At 35.1% G+C, this 17,545-nt stretch overlaps 1 protein-coding gene and 1 long non-coding RNA gene across 2 annotated transcripts; both read left to right on the top strand.

The window, feature by feature from the left end:
• The first annotated feature begins 288 nt into the window (after nucleotides 1-288).
• Nucleotides 289-1,297, top strand: LOC149966597 (uncharacterized). Its single transcript, XR_016480307.1, has 4 exons — nucleotides 289-350; nucleotides 486-685; nucleotides 775-912; nucleotides 1,088-1,297. It is a non-coding gene; the product is annotated as an uncharacterized LOC149966597 (long non-coding RNA).
• An 8,923-nt stretch (nucleotides 1,298-10,220) lies between these two features.
• On the top strand, nucleotides 10,221-15,792 carry LOC149966596 (glutamate receptor 2-like). Its single transcript, XM_090167531.1, has 9 exons — nucleotides 10,221-10,325; nucleotides 12,217-12,307; nucleotides 12,513-12,689; nucleotides 12,769-12,904; nucleotides 12,960-13,177; nucleotides 13,468-13,766; nucleotides 13,831-14,017; nucleotides 15,006-15,194; nucleotides 15,334-15,792. Exons 1-9 carry the CDS (start codon nucleotides 10,234-10,236, stop codon nucleotides 15,790-15,792), a joined length of 1,848 nt encoding a protein of 615 aa, XP_090023657.1. The 5' UTR covers nucleotides 10,221-10,233.
• The last annotated feature ends 1,753 nt before the right edge of the window (nucleotides 15,793-17,545 follow it).

The following is a 17,545-nucleotide window of genomic DNA, read 5'->3' as shown; positions in this document are numbered from 1 at the left end:
TTTCAATTCTTAAAATAGAAGTATTTATTTATTATTGTAGCTATCATTTAAAGAGAATGGGGAACACATCTCCCTTTTGACCTGATACCCAATGATAAAAACTGCCTAATATACTGAATGAAATGTTTATTGAGCCCCTAACTACTTTTATGGGTAAAAAATTACCGGAAGGTGATAACCACCTTTGAAAAATATCCAAATGAAATTCAAATCTACCGCCAAACTGATATTAAGTGAAAAAACCTGCTTGAAGATGGAGACAGCTCCGTTGGACGATGGGTCAGCTGACAACAATAAAGACATAAGTTTCATTGTCGTGGGAAGTGTTACATCTGAAAGCTAGAGAAAAGGTAATAAGTAATATTCATTAAATTAATTTAAAAGTAGTAGACATACTGCTGGTAAATGTAATTATGTTTCAGGGTTATTAATTATTCTTTCATAAGGCGAGGTCACTGAAATAAAATTTTCAATTTCGTTTTCAGCCCGAACAAAAGAGTTGAGTATGGTAACCAGAATTTTATTGGTATTGTACAAATGACTGGAAAAGGAGAGAGAAAATTGCGCATTTCGTTTAGAATAATTTCCTAAAACCCATTCAATCGTTCTTGATTATTTACTACAGACAGAGCAACGTGGTCTAATGTTTCAGCACTGCTAGCAGCAATAGGTTCGGAGGGCACAGGTATGATGTTTTTATAGCTTCTTTTGTCACCTTTAACAGGTATACCAAATTATTACTTATATCTTAATTAATGTCAATCTATTTTTCAGAGAATGTAGGAAAAGAGCAACGTTAACAATACATAAAACACTTTTGGATTTTTCCTTTACCGTTGGCCTAGGCGGATTCGGAAGTGGGTTTTCAGCCCTTGCGTCTACTTAAAAAATGTAACTGAGCTATATCTGCTAGTAAGTAATACATCTAAACTGAGCGTTTCTAAATAAACCCATTTTATTGACAATATCTTGCATTGTCAATCTTTGTTGCCGTTGTTTTGTCATCAATATGGAAATCCTAATTAATTTTCAATTAAATAATGTTATCCTCTACTTAATAGAAATATTTTACCACGTCTCTTTGCAGCCAAATTAAGGGGAGCATTACCAACCTCGCTTGGTGGAGTACTCATAGGAGTAATGTGAAAACGCCCTGTACTTGGCGTACCAATAAAAAAACCACTCATTCTCGCTGGTGGTATGTGAAACTGCTAGCGCGTAGAAGGTACGGGACTTTATTTATATTGTTTCAAATTGTAATGTATATTTAACAATTCAAATTTTATATTTAAAGTAAATAAAGTAGAGTTTAATGTACTTGTTTCTTCATTGCTGTACTACCAATGCGATTTTCAACACCTGCTATACCACGAATCATAGTTTCGCCAATTAGTTTCAAGTGGTGTCAGCTAATCTCCAGTTGATTTTCTGATCATTATGATATCTTGGGCCAGTGTCTTTACGATGTTTTTTAAGAAAGACCATTTTGTTCTAATTTGTAAGAGAGTTCTTTTTGTCCCCTTACCAACGGCTGACACTTCTTTTGCCATCTCTTTCCACGCTTTTACTATGTTTTTGTAGGCTTTCACTACTGCCATAACTCCGTTGACCAAACCCATTCTAGCTTCAAGCCCAGCAACAATTACTTCCTTTTGCCTTTCATTCAACCTGAGTTAAACTTCGCCCTTAGCTCTGCTTCTTTGCTTACCCCATTTTTAAATAAATAAATAAATGCAAATATTATATAAAAACAAATGTAAATAACCACCAAAAATTGTAAATTTATAAATAAAATTTAATAAATATAATAAAATAACTGATAAATAGCCGAGATTACGTAGTCGAAACTCGAAAAATGCCACTGTTTACAAGAAAATATCACAGACAACGCTAAGGCTTAACTGAGCGATTGAAGTGACCCGCTTACCGCCGATATTTTCCGGCGTTTTTATTGGCTCCGGACGGGGGCGGAGCTTATTAAAATAAAAAGGCGAAATAACAAGAGCGGGAGTTTACGAAGTCTTATTAAAATGACTCTGGAACGCGTTTTTATAACTCTAGTCTAGGTCTCGGTAAATCGGTTTCGTTAAATCGCGAGTCTTGTTTTTAAACGAGACTTTTGAAAACGTCTCTGGAACGGGCCCTTAATCTTAAAAATTTTAAAACATCTGAAAAATTATAGTTTTTGTCCAAATTATGAAAGTCCACGCGTGATCTCACTTGGCTTCTGACCAAAGCTTTATATATTCCCAGAGCGGTTGCTGGCCTATTTGACAACCTCTGCAAAACACAAAATTGTGTACCTTTTTTAAATAGTTGATTTTATAAAAGAGGATTAGCTTATCTAGAAAATGTTGCCTTCTACGTCATGCATTGTCAAATTTGGTAGCTACCGAAAGCGCTTAGAATTTCTTAGTCTAAGCCCCGTTTTTTAATTCCGTCGTATTCGGTTTTTCCCATGTCGGTGTTATTTGTTGTTCGGCGTTAGATTTTTCGTATATTATAATAATTCAAGTTTGGTAATTTGTTTGATTGAGAGAGTAGCTTTTTATAAGTAGGTTTTTATTGGTCTTTTTAAGACCCATATAACTTTTTAGCCCATAAAAACTATAAGCCTTGGCCTGGTAAGTTTATTTTGTGACTTGTCTATGCTTTTTACACACAATCCTAAGGATTTGTGTGTATTAGTCTCACGTACAGTGTAGCCGTTGCCGCCGATGGCGCCGTGTCACGCATACCTCTTCAACGGTTATAACTAGAAGACTCAATGATATCTCGTTCAAAAGTACATATATTAACATTGATAGCCTTTCATAAAGTTTTCAAATCGGAGCCCAAGAAGTTGGGAATTTGCCCAATTTACTATTTTCGGTGATTTCCTTTATGTGGTAGATATTTTGTTTAAAATTAAGTCCGATAACGTTAAAAAAATATTATTGGATAGGTTAGGATTCAGCGGACCTACAACTTCGGTCATATCAGTAAATATTAAATTTAAGTATAGTTTTCAGGGTAATTTACGGGACCCCAATTTTCGTGGTTTTATATTTCCGCCTAAAAATCTACATATTTAAGTCAACCTATGACCAGAAGATTATTAATTAAGTATGACACTGATCTACCTAGTCTTCGGCGTATGACCAGAAGTAATAAGTGTGACACTCAACGTAACAAATAAGTGTGACACTCAACGTAACAAATAAGTGTGACACTCAACGTAACAAATAAGTGTGATCAGAAGTAACAAATAAGTGTGATCCGAAGTAACAAATAAGTGTGATAAGAAGTAACAAATAAGTATGAAACTAATCGAACTAGTCTTTGTCGTATAACCATAAGAAATAAGTGTGACACTCAACGGCTGACTAGTAGTAACAAATAAGTGTTATCAGAAGTAAAAAATAAGAGTTACACTGATCGAAGGAATCTTCGATGCTTTCAAAGTATGACTAGAAGTAACAAATAAGTGTAAATTTGTATATATGTGTGACCGTGGATATATTTTGGTTGTGATAACGGCGCTGCGGGTTGCTGTGAATAGCTCAAACAAACTTAACACATTAGGAGGATTGTGTGTATTCTGACCATCGTACGTCTTGTTTTTAAATAAGGTATGTTGTCTTAGATTGATTTTTTTTTAGTTAAACACAACATGGTTGGACGATATTGCTGTGTGCCAGGCTGTAGTTCATCTACTTTAAAAATCCTGGGGTAACTTATAGCCCGTTCCCTATAGACGAAGATCAACGAAACCACTGGATTCGAATAATAATGTGTTGTACAAATGAAAATTGCTCTCCTTCAAAGAAACGACCCTGGTCTACACCGGTACCAAAGAAAGCCATTCGATTACTTTATCAGTCAGTTTGTGGATTTCATTTCCAAATGGATGGGCGCAAAAAAATGATCATTTTCCGACATACTTTGGAAATCCCACGGATGCGAATACATTTGTTACAGCCCATGAAGTGGAGATTAGCCAAAAAGCTGATAAACTGGTCAGTAATTTGGAGGAGCCTACCCTGGAAAATTTTGAAAAAACTAATCTGAAAGATATACATAGTGAAGGTAAAACATTGTGCTATCTGAGAGCCAAAGTCACGCTAGTTGCAATAAGTAATTTTTGAAATAAACTCTAAATAAGAGTTCGTCATTGTCGTAATTTATGTATAAAGCATAATAAATTGTCTAAAATAGAAGTTTTTAGACTAGCTTGACTTTGCTCTTGGTTATCGAGTGTTGATAATATTTTCGTAATTTTTAAGTTGATATATTTGTCTATTTTATAGATCATAGTTATTGCTTTCCAACTCACAAATCATTGATCAATATTATCAAAGATCATAGAAATGAAATATTAAATCTCCAGAAAATAGTAGAAGATATGGAAACCTGTGTTGATTTAACTAAAGAGAATGAATACTTAAGAGCAGAAGTGTTAAGTCTTAAAGAGAAGATTAAACAAATGACCTCTGTCCACATTGACAATAGCAAGTTAAAAAATTCTAATACTACTTTAAAGCTTCAAAATTATAACAAACTTACGAAAATTCACCTCCTACAAAGAAGGGTTGACCGCTTACAAAGAAATGTTGAAGACTCGAACCGTTTTTCTCTTAAACACGGGCTATGAAAACCTTGAAGGGTTCAAAGACCTTTTTGAATATATTGAACCAGATTTGAAAACTTGTCAACTATATAATGGGTCATAAGGCTATAAAAGGAAATTTGAAAGAAATAACAATAATAATAAAGGTCGGCCAATGATGCTATCATTTAAAGACCAGTTATTTCTGGTACTTTGCCGCTTAAAAGTGGGCCTTTTGGAAGAAGATCTAGCTTACCGTTTTGGGATTTCACTGTCAACCGTTTGTAATCTATGTATTACGTGGTTTGATTTATTATGCCACAGGTTATCAAATCTGCAATTTTGGCCTTCTCGCGCAGTTGTTGATGAATATATTCCAGAAGAGTTTAAGTTGAAATTTCCTAAAACTAGGGTCGTTATAGACGCTTCAGAACTTTTTATACAAAAACCCGATGACTTTAAAACACAAAGTGACACTTGGTCAACTTATAAAACACACAGTACGGCTAAAGGGTTGATAGGCATTACACCGAATGGTTTCATTAGCTTTATATCCGATTTAGTTCCAGGTAGGATGTTGGATAAAGAATTGACGGAAGAATGTGGGATACTTGATCTTTTAGATCCGGGGGATTCCATAATGGCGGATAGGGGAGTCCTCATTGAGGATTTACTAAAGCAAAAGGGAGTATCACTCAGCATGCCCCCATTCTTAAATGGAAAACCACAGTTGTCCTTACAAGAGGAAAAAGATACGTGTGAAATAGCTAGCCTACGTATTCACGTAGAGAGGGTCATAAGAATTCTGAAAAAATACCATCTTTTAAATACCGTATTTCTAAACTCTATGAATAACCAGCTAAATAAAGTTTGGAAAATATGTGCGTATTTGGTCAACTTTTGTAATGAACCACTTCTAGACATTAAAAAATGAATGTACAATGTTTATAAAATCTAAACTTTATTTTTAATTAAAAATTTGAACTTGAAATGTGTTAAAATCTAACTTTTTTTCAATCTCACTTTTTTAAGTTTAAAGATCTTTTTCTAAATATGGCTGACCATAATCTGCATAAAAGGTCAGAAGTTTAGGAACTAATTTAATATCACAAAAAGCTTTGTCGTACATAATCCTTCCAAAAAAGGTTGACTATTTCCGCAATCAACTAAAAGATCACACCAGGTCAGACTTGTCAAAGCTAACTGACCTTGAATTTTATAAAAAAAAGTTATGGTTTCGATCCAAGGCTAATTTTCCATTTTCATCTTTTTTCAAAAATGTACAAGTTGTTTCTTTATTTTCCACAGCTTCGTCAATACCAATACCCAATTCTTTGCATTTAGCCAACGTTTTTATTTCAAGTAGAACAAAACCTTCATTTTCCTGATGAACTAGTCTATCCGGCGTGGCCCCGAACATAGGAACGGTTGGATTGACGCATAAGCCAACTGAGAAAGTTGTTACGTTCTTGCGCAGCTGCTTATATTTGTTGGTCGCGATGCTTTCATTTAGAAGACCTTCTTGAACATATTTGTTCCTGGATAGATCCGCGTCATTGAATATAGTTTCGAGAAAAGCATCATTAACTTATTTCCGACGTTTACAAATTAAGCCAAATTTAGATGCCATTATGCGGGCTTTCCTTTCGGTTTTCCAAAGTAGACAGTTGGATTGTTCCAGTGTGTCTTTTTCCGCATCAAATACCAGTTTGAGGGTCTCGTTAGTTAGAGATAGAGTTCTGGTTAAAAGAGGTTTAATACTTCCATCAATTTCCAATAATGCTGAAGGTAGAGAGATCTAATTTGTTTCTCAGTTGACTCAGCCACAACAGCAGAAGTCGGGTCTGGTACATTATCAGTCACAGTTAATGAGCTAATAGCTGGACGGAAATCCTTTTCTTCTTGTATTCTGCATAACATAGATCTCTTTTTCCCCATTTTAAACCTCTCAACCGTTGTATTGATCCTCTCCTGCATTTGTTGCACATCGCTCTCAGAACCAAGGTTCTGAAGTGAGCAGAATTCTATTTGTTTTTTTTGTCCTGAAGAGCTTTACTACATTTTCCCGGAGTGTGGCGGATAAACTATAATTCATTAAAAGTTCTCTTTACTAAAGCTTTCTGATTAGTTGGTGCACTCCACGTTCTTGCCTTTTGCGTGCAAGCTTGGTCATCGGGTAAAAATTGTTTACCCTGCCGTTTACAATCTAGAATATACCACAGGACCGCTCCAACATGTTTGCAGGCACCACCCTCACCTGCCTTGCATCCACACCAAGCAGATTCCACCATACCGGTCAAAGTGTTTAATGACATAGCAACATTGTACGTCGAGTTCAGCGAAAATGATCCTTCTACTTTACTTTTAACGTATACTGTTGACCCATTTTGTCTAGATGATCCGGAATCTTCAGTTAATGGAAGAGTTTTTTGGCCTAAACTTAATAATACTTCGGAAACTTTGCTCGCCTTAAACATTCTGTAACCTAGAGTAAGGTGTTTTTAGCCTTCAAGTTGTTATGATGCTTTGTTATAGCATTTTCTTTAAAAGTCGGTGGTATAGTTTTCATCTGTTTTGTCCAGTTTCCTTTAGGCAGTAATATCTTTTTATTAACAGCTATTCCTTTGGACGTCTTCATTGTTAAAACAATCCTAATAAATGAATTTCGGTATTAGATAAAATTAGAGTAATGTATTTTCATTTAACACTCTTCCCGAGTGGCAAGGGTTAACAAGGATTTATAACGCGTGGCTGATACAAACCCGGAAATGACTGCCCTGCAATATTTCAAGTCACGCGACCTCCGAACCCAAGAATAAGTAATGCCAACTTTGCGGTAAACGCGATCGAAGTTGCCCGTAGAATAAGCAACATTTGAACAAGTCGGTTAAGACCATAAGACATTTTAAAATCAACTATTTGGACATCAGTCAAAAATATCTAAGTAAATTTTTCATAGTGTTTGAAAATACTAAATTAATTTACATAATATGTGAAATTTTAATGGTTAAGAATATTTGTAAACAATTTAAACGATACTCACAATTTCAATTTGTCACATGTAGGTATATAAACATTTCAATAAGTAAGTTATAAAACATACTAGAAAATTTAAAATTATGAAGGGATTCTAGAAGGCAATAGCTTTCGGGGATTGTTGAATATAAATGTTGAAAATGTTCTTATTGTGAAGCGTAATGCAATTCGTAATTTTTAAACAAATGGTTATATTTTATTCAAAATAAAAGATTTTATAGTTACGGATGGAGAGCAATAACACCTCCGTCTCCCGCAATTAGATCCGGGCACAATAAGGCGTATTTCGAAATGATCACCGGACGATAACCATCAACGGGTCTCTGATTTATATCTTAAAGCTTGGCCCCTAAATCTAATCCTTGGAAATTAAATAATCGTAAATTTTAAATTCCTTCAAATTTTAACCATCTTTTACATAAATTGTTGAATAATTTTATTTTTTGGACTATTTATATAATTGGATTTTTTAACGAAACCCAGGGAGCGCTTTAAAAAGCTATATATGGCCCAAAATCGCAATACACGCTCCAATGTTATTCTTCTTTGTTAAATTTATTTTAATATTGTTAATTATTCTCAGATTATAGTTAACAGATGTTGATTTTTGGTCAAGCGTCATCTGGAGAATAGAACTCCCACGCGTTGGAAACCGCTCTTATCGCTACCAAAGGAACTCTAGCCTATTCAATCGCAAAATAATTTGGTGTACAGAAACATAGAGGTTAGAAGTTAAAGATAGTTACCGAGGTAACGTTCAACTACGTATGTTTTCACCGAAACTGAGGGCATAGGAAAAACTATTTCTAAAATCCTAATATATCTGCAATCAAAATATTTTAATAGAAATGCCAAACACCACGGAAATGTTATTCGTGGCCGAAAAATATCGCTACGCATCCTTTAGTTCGCCATGGAAACCTAGATAGGTAGTAGCTAAAGCAGACGCAATTTTTTTGGTAGTAGCTAAAGCAGACGCAATTTTTTTCCTCGTCGTTAGTGATAAATTTGACTTCATAAATAAAGATACGGGAAATTTAAAATAATTTTTGTATCCTTTACTTATAATTCTATTTCAGAAAAAACATTCTTATGACTTTTCAATTTGATGGTAACTATCGCTAGATCATAGGCTCTACCTCAGTTCAAATGCAGTTTTATATATTAAAAGCCACATCTGTGTACTTCGGTAAAATAAATATAATAATCAACTGTAAAACCAACAACAAATTAATATTCGTGGATGAAGCACTTCTTTCCTTGTTAAATCACATTTATTTAAAGATTTTTTCTCTTATAATGCTTCACCGTAAATACATGTAGTAAACACGCATTTAAGAGCTTAAAATGAAATTCGTTGAAGAAATAGTGTAATTATTGAGTTCACATCCCGGAAGTAAACGTACAAATTGAAGTTTGATTGCGAAGTAGATTCTTTGCTGTTTTTAGGCGCCTTTCAATTGAAAACCTTTAATGGCATTTGTTTCTCCATTTGGAATTGACATGCTATATTTGCATTACCCATGATTTCCCTACGATTCCAGGATACATTTTTACTTTGGAATTGCTAAACGCTATTTAGATATTACGAAAGGTTCTTTGAATATTATCCTACTCGGGTATATAACTTCAGAGAGTTCACATCCAAAGCGAAGCACCATAAAACGGACCGTGTATCAATGAATGTTTCTTTTCTTTCCTTATAAGTCCTTCATTAAACTCATACAGATTAAGTAATAATGAAGGTGTTAATTCGCCATCTAATTTATTAGCTTCTTCGCCTGCATCCCTCATAAAACATGGAAATAACCAAATAAATCCAATCCAAACAAAAGGATTTCGCTGAATCGAAATTATTGGTTCACGCCCGAATATTTTTGGGATTCAGTGTACTTGATTGTCTATAACCAATGGATAAAGAGATTGTCATAGGTTTGGTAAAGGTACGAATTCGATATCCTATAGGATGAAATCCCCGGTTTTTATGAGATTTCAAGTACCCCAATAATGAAAAAATAATTTTTTAATTTCCCTAGTTTCTGGGGCAAAGCCCTTCCGAACAAAATACCCCGATTATCATTGAAATTAGATAAATTCACACCACTCTCTTTGGCCCAAATAGCTCCGGATAAAATCTATCAGTTGATGTCAGCCGTTTTATTATATTTTTCCAAAGAAGGTTGTCAGACTATCCTCTCAGAGGCAAATTTTCCAAGATTTTTTGTTATTAAAAGAAAACAAACCTTTATTTTCATTCCTAGAAAATAACCCGTATAGTGCATTAATAACTATTGGCTTCAGTACTGTATTATCTCGTAGAGCTCGGCGAAACAGCTAGCTAAATAAACCGCCAAAATTTCGATAATTCATAAACATTTCGCTTAACTGTTTATTTATTGATATTATTCGCGGTTATAAAACGATTTAATATGCAAAAAATGAGTTTTAATTCGGATAATTAGGAATAAAAACCAATAAAACGGATATTTCGTATAAAAAAACCGAGCTCTATTATCTCATCACTGAAATTTTATATTTATGAATCTTATGTGTGGTAATATAAATTTAATGACATCAAGGGAAGATTTTATAAATCTCAGTTGCAGTCTATGCCTCTCGTGAACACTTCAATCGGACCACAGCCCGAGAAAGGAAGTATGAAAGAACTTTGGGAGTATTGCATCTTGTCCTTGAACCTCTCGTAAGTCAGATAATTATTTTTTTCCTAAACAATGTTGCAACACTTTTTTTGGCTACCCTAGAATTTAATCCCTCGAGTGACCAACTCAGTCTATAGTATTGACATTTACAAAATACTTTTAAAATTAAAGGTATGGCTATAATAAAACAAGAGTAAATTTAATATTAATTTAAAAGAAATGATCTGAGATACATTAATGAAATAAACAATATTCAATTATAATTATAATTATTATAATAATAACACACAAGATACTTTAAAAACTAACTAACTTAATAATAATCCCCCTTATGGAATATTATAATACTTTTACGAAACGATATATGAATAATAAAAAAATTAAACATTAATTACTTTTTAAGGGTTTTTATTGTTTTAAACTTTTTATCGATATAAAATATCTAATAACAGTAAACATACTACAAGACATTAATAGTGTTACATTGTTAAACAGTTTAAACTATTCTAGAAGTTTTGTTTTCGAAAAAATGAGGCGAAAATGCCGCTTTATTTAAATTTGCAAACAATATTAGACTAATCATGGAATGAAAACGTTTTTCTATTTTTCGGAAAAATACGGAAAATTTTCTGTCATTTTCCAACTTACAACACTAGTACATACTGTATAAAATTTAATCACAATACATTCACTTTAAGAACATCAATCTTTAGTTTTAAAATATGAGTGATTTCTTATTTGAACACTATCGGAGATATCTAACGGGAAATTCGATGTAAGATATGCAGTATCGTTTAGCCAGCAATACCAACTTTACTCAACACTGGTGTGATAACGTTTATAGTAGAGTAACACTCTTGTTCACTTTCGGAGTTGTAAGAACGATAGCTGAACATTTGGATGGGTTAAATATTGTAGCAAGGTTGTTTTAAGATAATTGAGTTTGGAGAATAATAAAGATAAAATGAATTCGGGGATTATTTCAAATAAATACAAGCAGAAAACTATATAGGTATACACTTGGAATGTCTAAGGAAGATTTTTACGGCCGTGATGAAGCTCGTAGAAACGGGCGTGTCTTAAAGCGGGAAAACTCACGGGAAAAACTCTCGCGCCTCGCTACCCTAATTCGACGAAAACTCGCCATTAAGCCTAGTCATGGTTATTAGCTTACCTGATTAACTCTTTTATAACCATACAATTACCTGAAATTAGGTATCACTACACTTTTTTCGCGAAGGACATTATAATTACTTTAAAATATTAAGTACGATAACAAATTGAGGTTTTTAAATCCATTATTTTATAAGCCTATTTTGCGCGGGAAGATCGCCTATTTGTTACCATGACGACGCATTCTTTTCGCGTCAAACCTCGAGCCAATGAATTTGAAATGTCGTGTTACGTCTTACACTTGACGTAGTTAAGCCCCGCCTTTTCTCGACGCGCTTTCGTATCACCGTCCCAATGGAACCTTAGACAATCCAAGTGTATACCTCTATAGTTTCCTGATACTAGTTATTTAAGTATTTTATGCAACAGTTTTGTTAAACTCAACTTATGCCTTACGCTGAAAATTGAAAGATCTTATTTCCATCAATAAAATTTACCCTTGAGATCATCAATAACAATTACTGAATAAGGTCTTATTTTCAATTGACCGCGTAAAATTACGACAAAATTTCTTAAATTATGCTGACAAATGTTTAAAAAAAATTATTAAACCCGTAAACAATTAAATTCAAAATAGTTTTATACACACCTTACTCAGAAAATTTCAGTATTTATGAAATATATCGATTATATATTAGATTTATAAGGAAAAAAATTTAAACCCTTAAAGTTCGTAGGCCTCTTCGAATATTAGTAAGTCCTGGACGCAGTGCTACAGATAATAATAATCGAAATCTTAAATTTTTTGTTATACTTTAGCCTAAAAACCGTATCTCCCGAAGATGGTCAGGTTGGAAATCAAAAAGTCGATGGTTCTTGGACTGGAGTCATTGGAATGTTACAGAAAAACGTAAGAGTAGAATTTTAAGTAAGATAACATATCTGAGAAGGGGATATTGGAAAGCTGGATAAGGGTTTGGGTAGTATTAGCAAATGCTAAAATCGCTGGGACTCTGTAGTCCAACCATTTCTATTCCGCAAAATTTAGTTTACAAAATGGTCAAATATTTACTTCCATAATACCACTTCCCTACGTGTTTTACGTGTTTCAACAGGTAGTTCAAATAGCTTTTGCAAGCATTGCTCAGACTGAAACGCGCTCTACAGTGGGCAAATTTTCCAGCACCTTCACCTCGAATCATCGTCATTTTTTAGTCAGCAGACATCCACCCACCAAATCTCCAAATAAATCTCTGATTAACTTCAGTTTTTTACAATCGGTGGAATCTAATGTAAGAGTTGAAATAAATACAAATAAAACTATCCTGTCAATTTTAGAAACTGATACCGCGGTTGCACCAATTTTTAAAGGTGTACCTTTGGCTACTTTGTTCCATATTACTCGTTGCTTTAGTCAGTTGGATAATAAGTTATTTGAAAGTCACGGAGAAGAAAATGGGCTTCTTAAACCATCTTTGGCTCGTCTGGGAAATACTTTTGGGAAAAGGTGAATTTTTATTTCAGTTGATATATTAGTTTTTATGATATATTTTTAAAAAAAGGTAATCTGCAAACTCCAACAAATCCCGCGAGCCTTTGTTTGTTCTACACCTGGATGATGTGCAGCTTAGTCGTCTGGTCGGCGTTCGGAGGAGTGCTCGTTTCAAAGTTCAGCGTCACACCCTCTCCCAAGTTCATTTCGTCCATGTCCGATTTCGCCAAATACCCCCAAGTGTATCCTGTCTTCATTGCGGGCAAAGCGGAGGTTGAAATTGTCAAGGTTAATATTTAATTCCGATGTTTTTAATTTCTATTTTGCACTAGTTCTTTCTCCGTCGCTCAGAGTTATTCAAAACAATAAACAATTTTGTAAGATACAAAAGAACGTATTTGGGATTATTGTCAAATAAAAAGTCTAGCTGACTTGAGTATTAACAGGGTAACAATTATTTTCGAGTTTTACACTCAAACTTTTAAATTCAATTAACATTACCCGATCTCTCGCGCACTGTAAGCATCTACTTCTAGAATGGTTTCGAATTAACTGATATTTTTCATAATCTTTTATAGAACTCGCAAAATTCAGTGTTAAAAGACCTTTGGCAGCGATCACAAAAGAGACTGAAACAATCGGTCAAAACCGACCAGGACATCCTCAACAGCTCACTCACGAAGACACTGTTGAGACGCTTGGACAACGGCATCGTTGCCTTTGGGGCCAGCGAAGAGATCTTCAAATCTCTACTGCTACAACGGGAAAAACGCACTCCTTGTCAATTCAGAAAAACGCAACATTTTGCCTACACACACGGTGCTCTGCTGTTTAGCAAAACTCTTCCCAATGCACTGGTCAAAATTATTAACTACAGGCTAGTAAATGAAGGTGTACCAAAGAAGAAAGCGATCCAATAAACGGGTTTATATATTTTATAGGGTGTCAAGGATCAGCCACAGCCATTTGGTGCAACGCAAGATGAGCGATCTCGCATCTTGTGAAAACTACCGCCGTTGTTTGGAAGAGAAGGTGGAAAAAGAGTTGCGTAGCCTGGCTCTATACGCTTATCTCGGTGCATTCACTTTGTGGTTCATTGGCTTGTCCGTTCCTCTACTTTTGCTGTTGGTTGAGATGCGCTTCAAGTTATCCATCTCGCTGAAAGGGAAGAGAAAATATGTTCACTTTTACTATTAAAATATAATCACCCCTTTCACTTTTACAATTCAATCACTACTTTTGCTTTTAAAATGAAATCCGCGCTGATATTATTAAAATTCAGTGTCTAGTGCTCCTCGAGTGATTATTTGTTCAGCAAAGACCCCATCATTTGGCATACAATCGCTTTTGCCATTCACAAAAATATCTCACAATCAACCTACAGGCGACAAAGGCTCCCCGCCAGCAATAGGCACAAGTAGGCACGTGCCTACGATGAAAAAGTGTAGGCCTACTTGGGGGCCTCCAAATTTTTAAAAAGGTGCCTATGATTGGGCCTCCAAAATCGAAATAAACTTTCAGTTCGTAAGATTTTTACATTTGGGCCTTCTAAAAATGCTTATTTAGAAAGCAGGTTTCTTTGCCAATTTCAAGAGGGTTAGAATGAATGACCGCGATTCCAGATTTTTCCCTTAAAAACTTGATCTTTTGAATCGACTGAAATACTACATGCTAGGCAGAAAGGTGCACCTGGCACCTGTTTGCCGTGGTGTCAGTGAGAAGCTACAACACACTGTGTTACACCGATAAGCAACAAACACAGCACCCCACAAAAGGATAACGCAACCCGTCAAAAGTCGCGCATTTCCTTTTTCAAGACTACTAAGCTATTACAAACAGTCTTTTTCAAGACACATTGGATTTTGAGGTGTTGAAGGATAAACCGGAATTTTTTGCAAAGATTCAACTTTAGAGAGATCCTGTTGTAACTCGGCGTTAGATGTGTTTGTACTTAGAATTTTGATAAGTTTTGTGTCATCTGCAAAGAGACTGGGGAAAGAATGGTCGACAGCTGAAGGTAAACTATTGATGTATATTGCAAATAAGAATTTTTAACATTAGGAGCGCACAGCTATGAAATTAGATATAAGAAAGGTATAAATCATTCTAACACCAGGGAATGGTGCAAACAAAGCGATTAGACAGGAGCAAAATTTGGTGGCCAGAATTGAACACCAACATTGAGGACAGAATTAGAGCATGTTCAAGTTGTCAACAAAATGCAACCATGCCAAAGGCTGAATACTTGAAGTGGCCCGAGGAGATCCAACCGTGGACTCGTGTCCATATAGACTTTGCCGGACCGGTAAATGGGAAATATTTATGTATTAATATTAGTGGACTCTACCTCGAAATGGATGGAAATCGGAGTCACTTCAACAACCAGTTCAGCCGTAGTCATCACATTCTTACGACAAAATTTGGCACGTTATGGAATTATGAAGACCCTGGTGAGTGATAATGCCACTTGTTTCACAAGTAACGAGTTCCAAATCTTCAAGCAGAATAACGGCTTCAAGCATTTGACCATTGCACCGTATCACCCTGCTTCAAATGATCAGGCTGAAAGGGTGGTGCGTACCGTGAAGACATCATTAAAAAAAATAGATGGTACTTCTAACTCTGCCATTGATGTCATTGACGAAGGTTTAAAAAAATTCTCAAATGGATCTCTAGACGGAAGACTAGCAAGATTTCTCATAAACTATCGCCGCACTCCGCAAATTAGTGGTAAATCTCCAGCGGAAATCATGTTTGGAAGAGAAATCCGCACCAAACTTGACATGGTCCATTCAACGAACTTTAAAGAGGAGAGAGGTAATGAGAATATCAACATCGATAAACCTATAATTGAAATGCTAGAAGTAAATAATAATAGCGATAAAACCATTAGTAAACATTAGTGATGTTAGCTATAAGTTTCATCCTAATCAAAAAGTCTTTGTAAAAAACTATGGTAAGGGAGAAAATTGGATAGAGGGAACTGTAAAAAATCTATCGGAAATATGATGTATGGGATTGATATTGGGAGAGGTATTATTAGAAAACATCAGAACCAATTGAGACTAAGGAGTGAGAAGTTATTAAAACCAACCGTGTCTGAGACATCAACAACTGGAGCCAGTAAAATGAAGCCAAATCCAGATGCAGGGTACAGATCAGTATTACAACCACTGATCCAGAGTCATCAACAACCACCGATCCAGAGTCATCAGCAACCACCAATCCTGAGTCCTGACAATGAATCTCCAGGCTGGAGTAGCAAATCGTCACCAAGTCGATCACCGAGTCGCAATCCTATCTTATTACCACGACAAGACTCGAGACCAGAGCAACAGCCTACCACAAGCATCTCTATTCCTAGTGTAGCCTGGAAGGACGTATACGTCCTTCCAGGTGTAGCCACATCATCAGAAGGAGCCCGATCAAGGATACTTATTAGACAAGATTTCGACAAAGAGCCTCAGTCGAGTAGACACAGACCACACGTACGAAGATCCAGTCGAAGACGTAAATCAATTAAAAGACTTAATTTATGAACTGAAATGTTTAATCGTTAATGTAGTGAAAATACACTATAATCAGTCTATTTAAAAAAGAGGTGATGTTATGAACTATAATAGCCAGGGGGCGCCACTGGGTGGGGAAGCTGAGGGAGCTCTAGTTTTATGACCACCTAAACAGTGGTCTACCGGCTGCCGACATGTTCGGTACTCTTAATTAAAACTTCATATGTAAAAATCATCATCATCATGGAAATAAATCTTATAGCTTCAATAGAGAGTGTTTAATTAACAAGAACAAACACATCAGATTGATTAAATCTAGATTAGATTTTTTAATCTTGATTACCCTGATTTAATCTTGATTACCCTCATTTAATGACAATCACGATTACCCTGATTTAATAATTTTACTATGATTAAGACGCAGCCAAAATGGAAGTGACCTGCCCCTCGGAAAAATCTAATCGACGAATGTCATTCCTTGATTAAAATGCCTTTAAAAAAATCCATTGCAGGGGAAACTTTTAGAAATCATGTCAAAATTTAAAAACAATCGTTAAAAGTCAGGAAATTTTTGAAATAAACATTATAGATGGGGCCTCTAAATCAGGCTGGGCCTATGTGCAGAAAATTCTTGGCGGGGCTACTGGCGACAAATTTAAATGGTGAAAATCTTTTAAATTTCTTCGAAATGTTCTTTACCATGAAATTTTTTCAAAGGTGGTGCCTTGGGTATTAGCCTAGCTGTGATTATTATTATAAAATATAAGGCCTAAGCAAGACAGCTAGGCTGTTTGGTTAGCAATCCAACCGCGCAATGAATTGAAAAAAAAAAATCAATTAATTCAATAAATATGCACCGAAAAAATTCGAGCTAAAGCCCAGATCTGTATTTTGAGAGAAGCCCCTAAGCGTAGACAATTTTTTACGTACACTGTTCCACATTTTATGAAGGCCATAGTATCAGTTCATAAATAAATTTCTTTTGTTACGTTGTGCTAGTTACGTTCATTCGAGTTGCAAAAACTATGGTAATTACGTTAACAATAACTTAGAATTTTTAAAACCACTGCAAATTATACATATGTTCAAGATTATATTGTTATGAACGTCAATGCGTTATCTCACTTAGCGTCTGACAAAAACTTCA

The sequence above is a fragment of the Leiobunum rupestre genome, chromosome 1, assembly GCF_980474605.1.
Source record: "Leiobunum rupestre chromosome 1, qqLeiRupe1.1.hap1, whole genome shotgun sequence".
NCBI lineage: Eukaryota > Metazoa > Arthropoda > Arachnida > Opiliones > Sclerosomatidae > Leiobunum > Leiobunum rupestre.
The sequence above is the reverse complement of the archived record's forward strand: the minus strand, read 5'-3'. Positions and strand labels throughout refer to the sequence as shown.

Excerpts from the sequence above, each read along its gene's own strand:
- LOC149966596 (XM_090167531.1), top strand. The coding sequence starts at position 10,234 with ATGCCTCTCGTGAACACTTCAATCGGACCACAGCCCGAGAAAGGAAGT. Across the intron at positions 10,326-12,216 it reads ATCTTGTCCTTGAACCTCTC|CCTAAAAACCGTATCTCCCG; the intron begins GTAAGTCAGATA and ends GTTATACTTTAG. Across the intron at positions 13,767-13,830 it reads GTCAAAATTATTAACTACAG|GGTGTCAAGGATCAGCCACA; the intron begins GCTAGTAAATGA and ends TATATTTTATAG.